The sequence below is a fragment of the Podarcis filfolensis genome (genome assembly GCF_964270895.1).
Source record: "Podarcis filfolensis genome assembly, chromosome: 12".
Lineage (NCBI taxonomy): Eukaryota > Metazoa > Chordata > Lepidosauria > Squamata > Lacertidae > Podarcis > Podarcis filfolensis.
The window spans coordinates 26,728,304-26,746,468 of record NC_139614.1 but is presented as its reverse complement, the minus strand read 5'-3'; the positions used below and the strand labels follow the sequence as shown (position 1 = coordinate 26,746,468).

At 42.2% G+C, this 18,165-nt stretch overlaps 1 protein-coding gene across 1 annotated transcript; it reads right to left on the bottom strand.

Moving 5' to 3' along the window:
* Positions 1-340: 340 nt before the first annotated feature.
* Positions 341-17,956, bottom strand: ANKMY2 (ankyrin repeat and MYND domain containing 2). Its single transcript, XM_083578800.1, has 10 exons — positions 17,629-17,956; positions 14,619-14,683; positions 11,191-11,329; positions 9,045-9,143; positions 7,434-7,594; positions 6,039-6,253; positions 3,160-3,295; positions 2,246-2,374; positions 1,772-1,913; positions 341-1,015 (listed from the first exon to the last, which is right to left on the bottom strand). Exons 1-10 carry the CDS (start codon positions 17,693-17,695, stop codon positions 792-794), a joined length of 1,377 nt encoding a protein of 458 aa, XP_083434926.1. The 5' UTR covers positions 17,696-17,956; the 3' UTR covers positions 341-791.
* Positions 17,957-18,165: the final 209 nt, after the last annotated feature.

Genomic DNA, 18,165 nt, shown 5'->3' with positions numbered 1-18,165 from the left:
CACTTGGTTGCAACACCTCAGTATGTGATTCAGTGTTTCCGCTACTCTCCCCTAAAGCTTGCAAGTATTTGGAATAACTGGACCCAGGTCAACAACCCTTCCTCCTTACATTTGCACACACTCCCAATCCAACTGGAGCGGACCCTTCATGCTGTACCTATTAGTACTTAAAGATTAGTGATGCTAAGTACAAACAAAATCGTGATGTATCTTATAAAAGTGTAGCAAAATGCTGGGAGCCTATTTTCCTGGGGAACACTAATATTTTTACGCTATGATGTGTTCTTAATCATTGAGCCACTTAAGTGGAAAGAGAAAGTTCAAGGAAGTAAAGCCAACGTAGATGAGCAGGATTTTGTTTAATGAAAACAGACTGGTAGCAGTACTGGCTTTCAAAATCTGTAGCCAGAAAAACTTAACTTTTAGATGGTTGCACCCCTTATGATCTAACAGTATCATGACCAAGCGCTTTATTGCACTGAAGTCTAAGATATTTTTTAAAATTTTGCTAGCAAATGGCCCTCTTCTCAAGACACCTTTTAAGTCTTCTACGCTTTGTGCAGGTATGAAGGCAGATGGGTATGCTCTTACAGTTTTGATTGGATGGTTCAGCTCTTGTCATCACAGTCTAGGATGATGCGATGTAGTTACACAGGACAAATAAGTTGACATATGCTGGATCACAGCATATGTCAAGAGTGAGCATTATAACTGCATTCCATTGACCTGCATATCCCGATGTTGTGGTCTAGAGGAAATCTTCCATAAAGCCTTGGGCTCTCCAGCGTTTGTTACTCCTCGGACTCATGAGCTTTTTCAACCGTGATGTCTGCTAGACTAGTCTCTCCTTCAAGGGCCTTGTCATCCTGAGGGGACAGTGCAGGCACCTCCTTTTTAGGAACTATCTCCTCAGTTCTGTCTCCCACACATTTGAGGTCCTCTTCTTTACTGTCTCCTGGTTCAGAGGACGACTGCTCTTCACTTGTTAAAGCAGATTCTGCTGCACGTGTTGCCTCTAGAGGAGAAACACAGGGCGCGGGAAATGCATATATTGCAATGTGCAGCAATAAATAAATACATACATACATACATACATACATACATACATACTCCCACAAGCAACACTGGCTCCTTCATCCCAGAAACTAATGCTAGTATTAGAAGCTATTTTGTAATAAACTAATCAAACCAGGAATAGAAGTTAAAATGGCTCAGAGAACAAAATTAACCAAACTATGATTCCATGGGCAGTTTCAGAAAGCAGCTGCTTGTTACAGAGCACAGGCAAGCTCAGCTGTTCCGAAACAGTACGTTGAGTTTAGGGGGCAGGTTGCTGCTAATCCATGAGAATAGGGAGTGCATGTGATGTGCATTTCTATGGCTGCAATCCTAACTCGCATTTAGAGGGGAGAAATCCCCACTTAACTTTGTAGGATGTCCTTCTATAAAGATGTTGTTAGGGGCTCCTTATTGACAGTGCAATCCTAACAGATCTGGAGGAAGAGGAATGAACCTCATTTATCTTTAACGAAAGCCAGCATGGCCAATGCTTTGTTTTCGTTTAGAAAATTAATAACCCGCTTGTCAAACAAAATAATCTGATAAATGTTGCAAGCCCAACATCTGGATTGCCACTGTTCCCCCACCTGTTGTTTAAGAAAACACTGAGTAGTTAGGTGTTGCATGATTATTAGCATTGCTTAGAAAACATCTCTGCTCTAATTTGGCCACAAACATGAAAGCTGTTGCAATGACAATGATGTGTGCCAACCTCTCTTTTGCTTTGCTTCTTGCTGTTTCTTTGCTTTGGCAGCTTCCAACTCCTGCTTCTCGTGGACTGCCTTTAATGTCTTGCATACTTTCTTGTGTGTAAACCAGTGCATTTTCTGGCAGTCTTGATCACAGTAGATCACCTGCGAATGAAACAAGCCATGCCTCAATGCACAAAAAGGGTGGACTTGCATTTGAATCATCCACGTTGTATAAGGCACCCATTCATTTCTATATGGAAAACTGGAAATCTAAACCTTGCAATAGCTGGCTTATTTTAAGAATAACAAATAGTTTGTTTCTGTTGACTTGTGCAACCAGGAACAGCTATTTGCTCACTTTCACTTTAGGAGATCCAAGATCTAGCACCTGAAACATCTATGCTGCTCCTATAAAGGAACAGTCTCCAGATACAGGAACAGTTGAAATCTCTTGCTGGAATCTCAGTCAGTGGTATTTACCTGCAGATTCTTACCATTTTGCATACGGAACATCTTTTGGCTGCACCTTTCCCCCCACATGTCGTACAAAACTCAGCATCCACAAAGCCCACTTGGCCAGTAACTGCTTGTGTCAGTACAGAGAAAGCTGTAGGATCAGAGCCCTGGGGGAAAAGATAAAGACAGTTAAGTCATTGCAAACATACACCCTCCCCCAGCCAATGAGAAGCCTGCAGCTACAACACTAATGCAGATATAGGGGGGGAAATCTGCATATTTTCAATGCACACTTTAGTACTTTTGTACTGCTCTTAAATGCAAGATCTTAGCCTGGCATATGGAGGGAAGCAGGGAAATTATTCTTCCACTTTCCAGAGATTTAACTTTGCTGACCATTCCAACGTAAAATATACTGGTGGTGACATCGTTGAGATTATTTGCAAAATGGGAATGAAAATCAATTCAGGGATGCATAAGCTTTGGCTTGTTGCCACTTATGTCTGAGTTTCCTGGCATGCGCTTTGAGAAGAGAAGAAGGAAGAGGGGATTCCTATTACACTAGACTTTAGAGTGGACAAAGGCACATTGTCTCTTATGCTGCTTCTGCCTCCTCTGAAGCTCAGTGTGGCAGAAGAGGTAAATTCCCCCACACCCTGGTCAGGGTTTTGGAAAAGGAAAGATTATGTTTCTGCCTATATCCTCAGCAGCACATGATACCCCCTCCTCTCCTCTCCTATAAAGCTAAGAAGGAACTCTAGCTCCTGGATTGGGGAATTCAGAGACACTATCGGAATATAAAGGAAACTCATTAAAAAAGATCTTCCATCCTCCGTATGAAATACAGTTCTTCAGAATAACTGCAAATATCAAGTGTACCCATTAAGCTGTATATTGGGGATTTCAAATGTTCTGCCAAAGAAAGAGAAGCTATTAAACTAGAGACACTCACAATTTCAACTGGGGCAATGCTTCTCACAAGCTGCTGGAGCAAGGTTGCTTCACAGTAAGGAAATTTCCGAATGCATTCTCGGATGAGCTTCTCTTGAAATACTGGGAAACCATCTGCATCTCTGCCTTTTAATAGGCTGGAAAGATTAAAGCAAAAGATGAATGAAAAAAACTCATGCCAATCCTATTGGGTAATCACTTTGCTTTATTTGTAGGTGCCATGCCTGCCTTACGGTGCAATCAACACAAGATAATATCACCAAGGCAACTCTCCGTAAACAAACAATAAACATACATAAAAAGGGCAAAAATAGTTTCTTTCCCAAATATGTTTTATCTTAAACAATAGCAAACACAGTAAATAAAGAGCTCGCTTGTAATATATCAGCAGTTCAGTGCTCATTTATTCTTTGTCCAAAATAGATTTTATCCTGAAAAATTGAAAATGCAGTAATAAAGAGTCCACTTGTGATATAACAGTGGTTCAGTGCTCAAACCACTGGTGTCGATTGTGTTGGTTGCAGTGGTCATTGTACCACCACCCTGTTCATTGTTTTATTGTTATTTTAATATTCGAACTACATACCCACAGCATAACAGAGAAAGATGCTAATGCACAAACTTTCTGTGTGCAACACTTAAAATATGTATCTACCGTATTTTTCGCTCTATAACACGCACGTAGTTTTTAGAGGAGGAAAACAAGAAAAAAAATATTCTAAACGAAACAGTGGATGTATGATTTTTGTGATTCATGCTGTGGCCACAGACATGTGATCTGACAGTGAGTTTGGAGTAGCCCAATGCAAAAATCCTGTGGATCCATGCTTCGTAACCACGTTTTTGCACCACTGCAGCCCCAGGCAACAGTGGGTGCATGATTTTTTTGGTGCAAGTTGTAGCCATGGACATGTTATGTGATCTGATGGTGAATTTGGGGTGACCCAGTGCAAAAATCCTGAGGATCCATGTGGATCCGTGCTTTGTAACCACGTTTTAAGTGGGGAGGGAAGGAGAAGCACTCAAGGGACAAGAAGGATGCTGCTAATAATGCAGAAGAGGGGTTTAAGGGGAGAAGAAGCATGCGTGGGGTGGGTGGAGAAGGATGCTGCTAATAATGAAGAAGAGGGGTATAAGGGGAGAAGGCTCCTCTCCTCTCCCACTTTGCTCCTTTAAAGCAAGCAGGCTCTGCTTTTCTCCCTCCTCCCCGCTCATCCCCAGCTTAGCGAGCTGAAAAACTTTGCTGCTATTTAGTGAGCTGAGTAGGGAGGAGAGAGGGACAGAGAGCCTGCTTGCTTTAAAGGAACCAACCGGACAGGAGCCGCTTACACTCGTGTAAGTGGCTCCTCTCCTCTCCCGCTTTGCTCCTTTAAAGCAAGCAGGCTCTCTGTCCCTCTCTCCTCCCCATCAATGGCTCTTTTCCCGCTTTGCTCTTTCAAAGCGAGCCACGGAGGAGGGAAGGAAGGGGAACCATGGATCCTCTGCTCACGACTGCAGCAGATTTCCCCCCCCCACCCGTAGGCATTCCCTCCATAACACGCACAGACATTTCCCCTTACTTTCTAGGAGGAAAAAAGTGAGTGTTATGGTGCAAAAAATACGGTATATCTTTCAGCTCTGAGATTTCACAAGAACATTTCTGCAGCTAAAGATACTTTTGCCCTACAACAAAAGTTGAGGGCAACTGAAACATAGACTTGATTCATGCAACATGGTAAGCTAAACTATGGGCTATTGGGAACACAGGAACATGGTTGGAGTAACTGGGCATGACCGTAAATCACCCCATGGATGAGGTAATCGCAGGTGCAAGGCAGCCAAGCCAGCTGCTATGGTAACTCCCCAGTGCCCCGACCATATCTGTGATTGATGCAAGTCAGCTTAGCAGGGTCTCAGTCATTTACTCAGTATGTTGGTGTTACTTATCCAGTGTCATGTCTTGAATTGCTGGTTTATTAGGAGCAACGGATATACTTTTTCACTGTATGTATCAATGGCTGCAAAAGCCTACTGCTGTATATGTCTATCCCCAGAACTATTTAACTAGGCCTTATCTTCTGCAACAATAAGCCAACTGGATCTTAAGCTCCTTCCATGTAATGACTGGTATTGAGAGCAACTTCCACTGCAGGGTATCTCACCTAAGATTCCCAACATACATGTGGGTACCTTGAGAGGACACTGTAGCCACTTTACTCCTCTCAAGTCCTTTTCGCTCCCGCAACATTGCACGGAACTAAACCAAGCTTTGGCTTAGCATATCGTCCAAACCTGAGCTCATCGTTACACTGTGTCCTCACTAACCACAAGCTATAGCCAAAGCTTGCTTGGCTTGTTGTGCCATGTGAACCAGGTCATAGTGCCTTTTACTTAATTATCTTGTCCATCAGTGTGAACTACTGCAATAATAAAAAAATGAATTACTGCTGTTACAGCAGAACAGCCTAAAAAGAATCAGCAGCATCCTCAGATCTTTAAACACGATAGCAGATTAAAAGGCCTCAGCAAAGATTAAAAAATAATCTTGGTCTAGCATAAAAGAGACACAGAAGAAGAGCCCAGGGAAGGAGGATCAGGAAGATAGGATGAAGGAAAGATGAGCAGAATCCCTTCTTCATGGGTAGGATTAATATATATATATATCAGAAGGCGGTTGTGTGCATCTCAAAAGATGCATTTTTCCCCCTTTCCTCAACTAATGGCTTAACCTGTAGATAACTATGGAAAATATTCATCTAGCTGTAGATAGGATTTGAAGGAAACTGAGCAGCAAACCATTCATTTTAGCTTTCAAGGTAAGCAGTCTGTCTTTACTTGGATAGAAATGAACACAAATGCTTTTCTGCGTGCATTAAATGTCATTCATGATGGGGATCATACCTTTTGATTAATCCATCCAATTTATCCTCTCGCTCCTTAAGGAAGAGGATGCATTTCTGGAAAATACAGCTAATGTAGTGCATTTTTATTGCCAGTACTTCATTCATCTCTCTCTGCTTCATACACTTCTCGCAAATCAGATCCAGCACTCTGTAGCATTTCTGCATTGCTTCAACTTCTGCTAGGAGAGGGTTTTCTTTCACTAGCAACACAATCTATAGGAAAAGATTAACAAGATAGATGATTTAAAGAGAATCAATAGGTAATTTTTAAGTGCTCATATTAATGGGACTGCTTGCTCTTTTATCTTCTTAAATAAGCTGTATTACCTAAGAAACTTGCCATGCCATAGGTAGATCACATTGGAAACATGACTGACCCATTTTAGTGCCCACAATGCATGCAATACTGATTACAGGAAGTGATAGTCATACAAAATGAATACACCTTTGATCAAGCAACTGAACATCATAACCCTCTCTTGTTTCCAAGGTTCAGGGTGTTAAGTGACATTGCTTATGTAGCAAAAAACACCTATGTACGGAAGGGAAGTATCAGCAGACTGGGGGGAACCCCCAAGTTTTGGAGAAGTACCAAAAAATCCCCTAAAACACAAAACCCACAGGAACCCACAAAACAGCCCAACAAGGACCAAACAAGCCAAGTGGGCCTTGGAATGCTGACAACTGTTACAGACAGGGAATGGAATGGAGTTGTTTGAATTCTGAACTGTAGCAACTCACACAGCTATTTTTTGTTACAAGTCTCACTTGTAGCTTCCAGCTACAAGCATCGGGCCCTTTCTGAAACTACAGGGTTTCACAGAAACTGATAACAGAGATGAGTGTCACACAAGTAGATTTCAGCTCTTCTTTTGCATGCAAGTCCTTATGAGATGCTCTCTTGCTTCTGCTAAATCACTGGTCTTGAACTAGTGTGCTGGGACACACTACTACGTTGTGACCTAATCTAAGGTGGGTCATAGCAGCAACATTACCCTTGTACAAATATATGATTAAGAAATGGGCTCCCAAATGTCTGTTTGGGTTAAAAGTAGGTCCTGGATCTCAAAAAGTTGAAGACTACTATGCTAGTCTTAAGGTGTATATACTTGAGTACAATGATCTTCAGTGTGCTAACCTTTGAGTGTTTCATGTTGGGGACTATTTTACAATAAATATCTCTCCATTTGAGAATGAGGTACTAAAGCCCCTATGAGCAGGCCAGGACTATGGAATATCAAGAAGAAGCTCAGAATCATAAATTAGCTGCTGGCCAAATTTTGCCACCCAACTCCATAGGCCAAATATTTTTTCTTAAAGGACCGACCTCAACAAGGTTGTAAGTTATTTGACAAGTATGCCTGAAGGATAAACCAAAATATGAACACTCTACCTTAACAGGATGCAAATTGGTAGTTGTAATGATCTTATGCAGAGGTCCAGCTAACTTGACTGGCAGTTTGGGTTCTTTGTCAAGTCCTTGTGGTTTTGTATAGTAATCCAACCTTTCTCGAGGAAAGAAGTTGTTGATAACAGTGACACAGTCATGTTGACCTAAAAAGAGAACGGTGCATCTTTTATGAAGATGAAGAACAATTATTTCACACATGAAGCACAAATCACACACCATTTAGAGGAAGTACTATACTAATAAACCACTGTGGAACTAAATAGAAATAGCTTCACACAGAGGCAATATTTCAAGGCTCAAGGCCTATATGTAATATGAAGTTTACAGAATGAAACTAACTCACCTATTCAGAGAACTTAGGATCTGATGGGCAAAGTGGCTTTTAAGACACATTATGAAACAGTTCTAAAGTTATTCCCACTTTTATAAGTTTGTTTTAGTTCACTGCACGAACTAAATCTAAAAATGGTGCTGCTAACCAGTCAAAAATGTAATTCTTCTGGAAGATATGACATTACATGACATTTCAAAGCAGCTCATATGAGATTGCATGATTGACGCTGGCTCACCTTTCAGCCAGCGGTAGAATGCTTAGTGATTACGCCTCGTTAATAGGTTTTTTTTGTTTTTTTTTAGAAACAATGATTGCAAAGCTTCCAATGCAGACTGGCAATTACAGTGACTGAATCTCTGACTAAGTACCGACTGTTCAGATGTAGTGGATGGGATATGTGGGTGTAATTTCCCCCAAGTTGTAAGCAGATTCCGGCAATAAAGTGGTAAGTCTTTTGACTGGATCCACTAGTCTGCTTGTCTCACAATCCTCTTTGTGTCTGTTTTTTTTTTTTTTAATGTAATCACCAAAAGACTTGACTTTGGAACACTTTTTAAAAAAAAATATTGGGTAAAAGGTCTCTCCTCACCAATCCTTCCAACCCCTTTGCCAGGAAAAACAGACAAAAATATTTTCTTCTTCTTCATAGTCTATCCTTAAAAGGAAATACAGCTCAAAGAGCACCACCATTTATTTATTTAAATATATATTTACATACAGTTATCAGCTCACGGAGGCTACTCCTGTCGAGCAAACTCCTCCCTGCTGCTAGTTAAAATCTTCCTTCTTAAAGAAAGGGGGAAGTCGGCAAGGGGAATGACTGGCCACAAATGGAGCTAAACCCATTTTTGAGCTGGACTCAGATTTTTACTGAAAATCAGATGGTTGAGTTCGAAATAGAGCAGATTTCTTTCCTAATTACGAATTCAACATTCCCCCCTCCTGCCGTCAACTAATGTTAGAGAGCAATTTGAGAAAAGCAGCAACCACCCAATGAATATTCCCCTTGAGTTAGTTAAGAACCTGGTACTGAACACCCCGTTGCCAATAAACATTAAGTCAAATCAATCTCCATCTTCTCAGAGCCTTAATGCAGGGGTGGGGAACCTGCTTGTTGTTGGGCTGTATCTTCCATCTGCCCCAGGCAGCACAGCCAATAGTCAGGGATGATGGAGTCAAAGTCCAGCAACGGTTGGAAGGTCACAGGTTTCCCGCCCTGGACTTCATGAAGGGTAATTCAAAATGGCCGCTCCATTTACCCACAAAGGCAGCCATCTGTGCTGCTGTCCTTCCCACTGAGTTCACAACATCTGTGTCTGCTCCAGCCTCCAACATCATCCACGTAATTTCCTTGTTGCCTAAACACAGAAGAGAACAGCTTTCATTTAGATTTCTCATAATGAGTCTGTATAAAAGTTTCAGCCATATAAGGTTTTTTGGGTGGGTCACTGTAATGGCTTGTGAATGCTCTTCGCAAGAAATGCCTCTGCTCACTCAGAGATACATATATACAGTCTTTATTTTACATATGTACAAGCAGCGCATTACAATCATGCATCCGAATCCTCCGGCTCAGATTCTGGGAGTGGCTTATGCCGGCTCCTTCTCCAACAGAAAAGGCGGGGAAGTTTCACGTGATGCCTCTCCCCCCTCCTCTTTAACACTCTCCTTTCCGTGGCAGACGGAATAGGCATTGTTTCACTATCTGTGCCAGAACTTCCTGTGTGGTGTTGAGGCTCTGGTTCAACATCTGTGAGCCGTTCCGCCTCCTGGCTTTCCCCTCTTTCCTCAATCGCCACTTCCTGCCCCCCTTCCTCTGCCTGTCTCTGCTCCTCCCCTTCATTCTCTGGCAATACCATGACAGTCGCCCCCCTACAAGACATTAAACATTTCGTCCCTTGTAAATCTGCAGTTTAAGGCTGTTGCTACTGCTGCCGCCAGTAAACATTTAGAAAATGGGGAGCTGCTTTATACCGAGTCAGACAAGTGCTTCATCTGGCTGAGATGAATACTGTCTACACTGACTGGCAGCAGCTCTTCCAAGTTTCCAGACACAGGTCTTTCTCAGCCCTATCTGGAGACACCACAGATTGAGCCTGGGTCTTTCTGCAAGTGAAGAAGGTGCTTTTCCACAGAGCTACAGTCCTTATTCATCCCCAGTAGCTGGAAATGAAGATGCCATTTGCTTTCTCAAGGTTTCACCCAACCCTCTGTCTTGCCAGTATGAATAGATTCTGCACCAAGGCCTGATGGCTGCACTAGCCTTCCCCAGTGGCATCACTTTCTGCTGTCATCTAATCCATCTTTGGAAATTGCTAATTTTTTTGCAGCAGGGAGTTCCATAGCTTAGCTTTCCATGAGCTAAGTTCATATATGTGCTCTGGAAGTATTATGATTCAGCCTCCTGATTTTAGGCAGAATTTTCTAACCCAGAGGCTCTAGGTGAAGAGCACATTGTTTTATATTTCCCCTTTCCACCCACTGATGGCTCTCAAACTACTTTTTGCACATATCCTGTAATTTCTTTTACTGTATTCCGCACCCCAAGAGAAAACCACCAGTTTCTTTCCTCCTCTCCTCCATGGTCCTTTCACATTCACTTCTTCCTCCCATAACGACTTTCCTCTCTTATCTCCTTCCTTCCTTTCCCTCATGTTATTTTAATAATTCCTATTGGCATTTCCTTTCACGTTCTTATTCCTTCAACGCTTTCACCGCCTCTTTCCCCTCAGAGAGGCCTTCTTACTTCCACAGTCTGATATATGCATTCACAAATATTGTTTGCTATTCATGCGTCTACCTTTTGCTAGAGATAGAGAGAGAGACACATTTAATAGACCCTGAAATCTAAACCATATTTTTTAAAATAAAGATGTTACCCTTTAAGGGTATATTCCAGCTAAGCCCAAGAACAACACCTGGATGGCTGATGTTTGATTTTATTGGTTTAAAGAACAAAGAAAAACCCTGACAATTAATATGCACACACAATATAAATACTGTACTCTGCTATACCTGTAACACCTTAAATGGCTCAAGGACCGCCTCTCCCCATATGAACTGACCCTGCAATCATCATCTGAGGCCCTTCTTCAAGTGCCTCCTCCATGAGAGGTCCAGAGGGTGAAAGATATCCAAGAGCAAAGCTGGGTCCTCAGAGTTGTCTGATTAGCTATTAATTCTATCCCAATTTTCCAGTAAAAGACTACCAGTGGCTTCCAATAAAAACAGTATTTGGTTAAGAAAAGAATAGCAATCTTGCCTATAAAGTAGAGGTAGACCTTACCTCTAACACATCACCCTTTAACAAAAGATAAAAATTCTGCCTACACAAAGACACGAAGGCTTCCTTTATCTGCACCAAGAAGCAGATGTAATTAACAACGGGGGGAAACTCATAGATACCTGAGAGCCCAGCAAACATCAGAGCCGTATATCCGTGTTCATGTTCGTTGCAGTTAACATCAGCCCCATGCCGCAACAACAGTTTGCACACCTCAACTTTCCCTTTGTATGCCGCATGCATCAGAGGAGTCATGCCATGCTATGGAAAGAAGAAATAAATACAGGACCTTCAAATATATCTGTTTGTTCTTCTCCAGTAGTATTTAAACACAAGCAAGCTACACTTCTAAAATGAAAAGATAGCACTCCAAATACAGTATAGCTCAGGGGTCAGAAAACTTTTTCGGCAGGGGGCTGGTCCACTGTCCCTCAGACTTTGTGGGGGGCCGGACTATATTTTGAAGTGGGGGGAAAGAACAAATTCCTATGCTCCACAAATAACCCAGAGATGCATTCTAAATAAATGTAAAAACACATTCTACTCATGTAGAAACACGCTGATTCCTGGACTGTCTGTGGGCTGGATTTAGAAGGTGACTGGGCCGGATCCGGCCCTCAGGCCTTAGTTTGCCTACCCATGGTATAGCCTTTTTGATGTTCACTTTGCTACATATGAATACTCTTTAACTATATATTCTTTCAACAAAATCCAGCTTTTAGAAAACCAACTATGTCTCCAATTTAGCAGAGGATACCTTTGTACACATTCAGCTTCAATGTAAGCTACTAATGAGAAGGAAACATCAGCTACCATTGCATGCCTTTATATGTGGGCAACTGCAATTCTTCCCCACACCCATCAATACTTATAAAAATTATACTAATGACTATATTTATGAAAAGCTTTTCAGTTTTGCTTTTGGAGCAGCTAGTATGGCTTGGTGTATCAGCGAATAATAGAGCCCCCTTATTTGCACTGGAGATAGGAGCAATTAAGTTGCAAAGCATCAATAATAAATATTTCTTTAGATTTTTAAAAGGGGGGGTGCGTAGAATGAACACTGAAGTGTTTAAGCTTTTAATTCCCAGGCAACTATTCTAATAATAATCTGAAGTATTAATAAAAGTATTAGTAAGATTTGTTTTTTTTTTTTTAAATGTGCACATCATTTGCTTTCACACAATTAACAACATGTCTAATTTGGTGGGAAACCACACAATTCTCTGAGAAGAGTAACAGCTGCAAGCAGGGAGACCTGCAAAGGACCTCTTTATATTTGAGTTTGCAGTATGGCAATTTATATAATAGGCAAGTTTTATATTTGGGAAGCCATGTGGGAGAGATGGATCATTACCAGTTTTGGGTAGTTTCTTTAGCTGCAGGGACTGGTGAAAAACCTGTCATTTTAAGCAGCAGTTCACACACACTCTCTGTTATGAATCATACATTTGTTAAGCCAGAAATGAACAATGGCATTTAGGACCTCTGCTTCCATTGTTTCTCATTTCCAGCAGCTCCCTTTGCTTTGTGTTCTTTTCTAAAGAGATTAAAATGCTTAAATTCAGGGAGACTTGTTCAAATTATACACGTGAGTCTTCCGCATGCTGAAAATATATTCCAAGCAGTGGGATGAAATTTTGCGCATTAAGGAGCAATGAGGTATTTGTACAGACCACCTGTACAGGAAGCCAGCTCTAGAGTGGTGGCCTTTTCCCTGCCTTAATCTGCTCCCTATGAATTGATAATGAAGATTAAAAAAAAAGATAACCACCTGGCCTCAGAGCTATATAGGAGAGCCAACTCACACATTATACAGCACTTCTGGAAAACATTTCAAAAATAATCTCAGAAGTGGAGGAAAAAGCCTAGTAACTGGAAGACGGAACAGGATGCTATATAAACAACATGTAGACAACCAATAAGAAGAAACCACAAAGTGAGTGCCTCATCATGTTATGTAAATATAGTGGGCTGGATTCAGATGAATAGGAATAAAACCGTCCCTGCCGGCAGACTTGCAATCAAAAGTCACATGGAAGAGGGAACAAGCTTGTTTTATCCTGCTACAGAGGATAGAATTCGAACCAAGGGCTTCAAGTTATAAGAAAGGGGATTCCAAGTAAACATCAGGAAAAAAACTTTCTGACCATAAGAGATGTTTGACAGTGGAACAGACTCCCTGAGTTGTGGACTCTCCTTCCTCGGAGGTTTTAAAGCAGAGGTTGGATGGCTATTTGTCATGGATGCTGTAGTTGAGATTCCTGCATTGCAGGGGGTTGGACTAGATGACCCTTGGGGGTACCTTTCAACTCTATAAAGCTAAAGGGACCCCTGACCATTAGGTACCACTGTATTTCCCTCTAAACTAGAGAAAGGATATTCCACAAGGGGCTCACTGTGGCACCTGTCTGGTTATGAATTTGAATACTTTTTTCCAGGCACAGTGGTACCTCTGGTTATGTACTTAATTTGTTCCGGAGGTCCATTCTTAACCTGAAACTGTTCTTAACCTGAAGTACCACTTTAGCTAATGGGGCCTCCCACTGCCGCCGCGCCGCCGCCACGCGATTTCTGTTCTCATCCTGAAGCAAAGTTCTTAACCTGAGGTACTATTTCTGGGTTAGCGGAGCCTGTAACCTGAAGCGTATGTAACCCGAGGTACCACTATACTGCATTAAGTGGTGATGAAGCAGGTTTTCTGGATGATATGGGAAACACTTTCCTAGGACAATTCTACAGCTGAACAGCTCCTGCCAAGATGAACTATTTCACTAAAAAATCAAATCAAATAAAAAACCTACAGGGACAACAGTCAAAATCCAACATGATATGAGGCAGACTTAACCCATTGACTCTGCACTGGATTCCGGCCAGTTTGCGAAAAGTTAGTTGCAAAAGCACAAAATGTGTTATGGTACATATTCCCATGAGGAAGTTGATCTAAAAATACACTGTACGCTTTTTCCCACAGTAACACTTTTGATAGACTCACCTCTGACCCACCCCTGCCTGCAAAAAAAAGTCAAACAGAAACAGCCATTTGCAACTACATTTTTAAAACAGCCCACTATGTTTGTGAAATATTCAGTTATGTAATATGTTGCTTTCACTCCTCAATCCATCATAAGGCCTTGGGAAGTTGAGGTTTCAAATATGTAATCTCAGAAGATGATAAATAAATCTGACATTAACAAAAGTTCAGGTCACTTTTCTATCAGAAATAGAGGATTTCTTATTTTTTTTAAAAAAAGCATGAGCTTACTTTGAAAAATCAAAGAGGATAATTCAGGTCCAAAAAAATCTGCATATTATACCTCTGTTCAGGCATATTACACTAGTTCATTTTTAGCAGGGAATACTGAATACTTGCTTGACCGTAATCATTTTCCAGTATACTCAAGGGATACTTTCTGATTGCAGTATGTTAAACAGGTTTCCTTGATAAGTATTATTTTGCTTATAGAAATCTGCCAGCCTTTGAATTCCCAATGTTTCTTTAATTTGACTCTACCCAATCTAGACACATATTTTGAGTCAAGTCTTTTACCTCATCCAAACAATTCACACAGACATTCTTGCTGCCAAGCAGTCGTGCAGCTTCTTCAGGGCTTCCTAAGGGAAAGGAAGAGTTTGTGAAGTCTACTGTTAAACAGAAAATCAATACAGTGAATCTAATAATTTGTTACATTTGTATCCCATGCTTCCTCCAATGAGACCATGGTAACGTATGTAGCTCTTATCTCTTCCTCCCCTTATTAGCTTGTGAGACAGGCTAGGCTGAGAAATCATGACTGACCCAAGCCCATCCAGTAAATCTCAGGGCTGAATGAGGATTTCAGCCTGAACTCCTCACTCCGAATCATGGAATCATAAAATTCTGCCATGATAAAGTATGAGGCACCTGTCAAACACTTGTCCTACCACGCATATTGTAACAACGTTGTATGGCTTACTACTCCCCAAAATGACACTTTTGTAAAATTATTTTCAGAATGGGGGTTATTGTTTTTGTTTGTTACTACGTTATGATTTTTTTGTGTTTTCATATTGTAAACTGTCCTGTGATCTTCGAATGAAGTGCGGTATGGAGATTTAATGAATAAATAACAAACAAAAACAAACATTTATTCTATTCACATGCAATGCTAAGCTAAAGTATGGCTTAGTGCAGGCATAGACAAACTCGGCCCTCCAGATGTTTTGGGACTACAACTCTCATGATCCCTAGCTAACAGGACCAGTGGTCAGTGATGATGGGAATTGTAGTCCCCAAACATCTGGAGAGCAGAGTTTGCCTATGCCTGACTTAGTGTAAATGTGTGGGTTCTTGGAGAGGTTATTAGGGTGTAATGTTTTTGTTTGTTTACTATGTTAGGTATTTATGTGTTTATAATAAACCGTCCTGTGAGCCTCAGATGAAGGGTAGAATGGAAATTTATAATGATGATGATGATGATGATGATGATGATGATACTTTGCTTGTCCTCTGGTCCTGCTGCTGCCCTGCTGCCATGAGCAAAGCCGTGATTTAGTTTAGCATGCCATCCAACCATGGTTTTGTGGTTTGTCCCACTCCAGACAAACCATGACTTGTGAAACCAAAAACAAAACATGGTTGCAGTTTGCAAAATGCAATGGCTGAAATCTCTGCTCTGGGAACCGTCTTTTCCGTGCTAAGCCACAGTTTGACTAGCGCTGTGTGTAAAGAATCTCAGTAGCTACTTCCGTACGCAGAAAAGAACACATTACAATGTTCCCCTGCTAGTGATTCCCAGCAGCTGACATTCAAGAAGCATTGCAAAAAGGCAAGGCATTATTTCCATGAATAGATAAAGCACTATGACCGAATAAAGTAGCATTCAACTAAATCTAGCACATGCAGTTTTGTGTGCATCATGTGGCTGCCTCCATCCCCAATACCAGCAACTTGCAGGTGGCATGAGTGGTGGCTCTCACACTAAGTTAGTTATGATAACGGGCTCTGAAGTCACGTGACCTTTACAATACAAAGATCACATCCAAAGGAAGCAACAACCTGCCAACAACTTGGAAGTTTTGGTGCCAACACGTCACCCATTAGTAAACAAAACAACCACCTCCGAAATAAGGGGGTAATCTGAAAGGCATATTTCCTCCATCCGCCAGTTAACACTCTTTTATAGAAGAAGCATGTACTCCAGCAAAGGAAGGGAAATAACTTTCCATGTCCTGCTATTGCTGCTGCAACAAAAGTGCTGTTTAGGAGCAGCCGCTGACAAGGTCTGCAATAACTCTCGAATCGTATGACAGCTAGCAAAGTGTTGATTTTTACACCGGTCACTGCAGTCTGCCTTACTCCTCTCTGCACTCCACAGTGAGACTTTCCTTGAATGCAACTACTGAGTACACACTGTGAATTTAAAGCACCCCCCCCCCCAAGTTAATATCCCAACACCCGTAAACTCCAGGTCACACGATTCTTGGGTGGGTGAGTGCTAGAAATGTGTAGTATGTAGGTAGAGCTCATTCAAATATTTACTCAGACATGAGACTCACCGGATGACCTTGACCAAGTCCATAGGAGCCAACTCTTAAGGGCCAAAGTGTCTTTGCCCCCCCAATAAAATATTTGAGGAGGCTGCCCCCCATGGGCATTGCCATTCAAATGTTGTGTGCATGTCATGTCTTGTGACTGATCATGTGGAGCTTACCTGGACCCTCCAATATTTTATTCAGGTTGGCAACTTGGCCCAGTCCGTCTCCCTAGCCCTACCTTGCAGGTTGGTTGTGAAAATAAAACAGGGTGGGGAGGGGGGAGGGGGAGATCAGGAGAAAGAAACATGTTGAATCATATGAACTCCTTGGAAGAAGGGGTAAATGGGATAAAAAGAAACACAGTCCCTTGTCTCATTACTGCAGCCCTGTTTGGGGAAGTTTTTAAATGTTTGATCATTTATCATGTTTTCAGTGTTCTTCTGGAAGTCACCCAGAGTGGCTGGAGAAATCCAGCCAGATGGGCGGGGTATAGATATATATATATATATATATATATAGATATATAGATACATATATTTTCCATTTAATATTATACAACATTCACATCATCTTTATCCACTATCCCGCCCTGGCTCTTAGAGCCTATCGACTTCCTTCCCTCCCGCCTCATGGGTTTCAAAATTTACCTTTATATCATTGCCATTTATACGTTTTCCAATTCTAATTACTGTACACTCATTACAGAATGACTCAAAAGTTAAATAAATATAGAAAGATAGAAAATTTCTCATTGCAAGTCTTCAGAAGACTTTTATTATTATTATTGCTTATTTTGCATGAAAATATGCACGATGTGATAAAAAAGCAGCCGGCGTGCAACAGTCACGGGGAGCAGCGGCCAGTCAAAGCACACGAGAGAAGGCGAGGAAGCAAAAAGCGAGGTGAAAAAGCCCCCTCTAGAAGCAAGCTCCTTGCGCGGGCCCGACGCGCAAGGCCCGGTCGCACAGACTCAAAAGGCAGCCGACACGCGTCACTCCGCCTCTCGGCTCGGCCTGGAGCCAGACTTCCCTTGCCCGCCTTACCTTTCCCAATCACTCCCAGCAACTCCTTTTCCTCCTCGCTCAAGTCCCCTCTCTTCAGAGACGCCATAGCTCGCTGGCTGCCTTATTTCTTCCTCTCCCAGCCACGCGCATGCACCTTCCCCGCCGCCGCCGCCGCCCCCCCCCTCCTTCCACTGAGGAGAAAATGAGGGCAGCCCCCGCTGCTCCGCCAGAGCAGAGGGAACCTCGGCGCGCTCCCCCCACCCGCCCCCCGCGTCGCGCTTCGGCCAGCGGATATCCCTCCTCTACGCCCGCGCCAGGATCCCCGCCGCTCGCGACATTGTAACTTCCTCTCCCCGAGCTGTCGTGAGAAACAAGGGGGGGTTAAACCACTCGCTCAAAAGACAGGGGGGTGTATAGAATAAGGAAACAAAGCGACGTTCGCTCCCAGTTAGCATCTCAGCCTGGGAGGGGGGGCGAAGGAGTCGGCTTGGACGGTGCCTAAAGAGGAACGCGTCTAGACAGGAGAGTGCCCAACTGGACATGCACAATTTCCTTTATTTTTATTTTCGCCTCCCC

What these genes read in the sequence shown, in the direction of transcription:
- ANKMY2 (XM_083578800.1), bottom strand. Translation starts at nt 17,695, where the DNA reads ATGGCGTCTCTGAAGAGAGGGGACTTGAGCGAGGAGGAAAAGGAGTTG. An exon ending in ACAGATGGCTGCCTTTGTGG is followed by an intron (nt 7,595 to 9,044) that starts GTAAATGGAGCG and finishes TTCTCTTTTTAG; the next exon opens with GTCAACATGACTGTGTCACT. An exon ending in GCATTGCCCCAGTTGAAATT is followed by an intron (nt 2,375 to 3,159) that starts GTGAGTGTCTCT and finishes CTTTTCCCCCAG; the next exon opens with GGCTCTGATCCTACAGCTTT.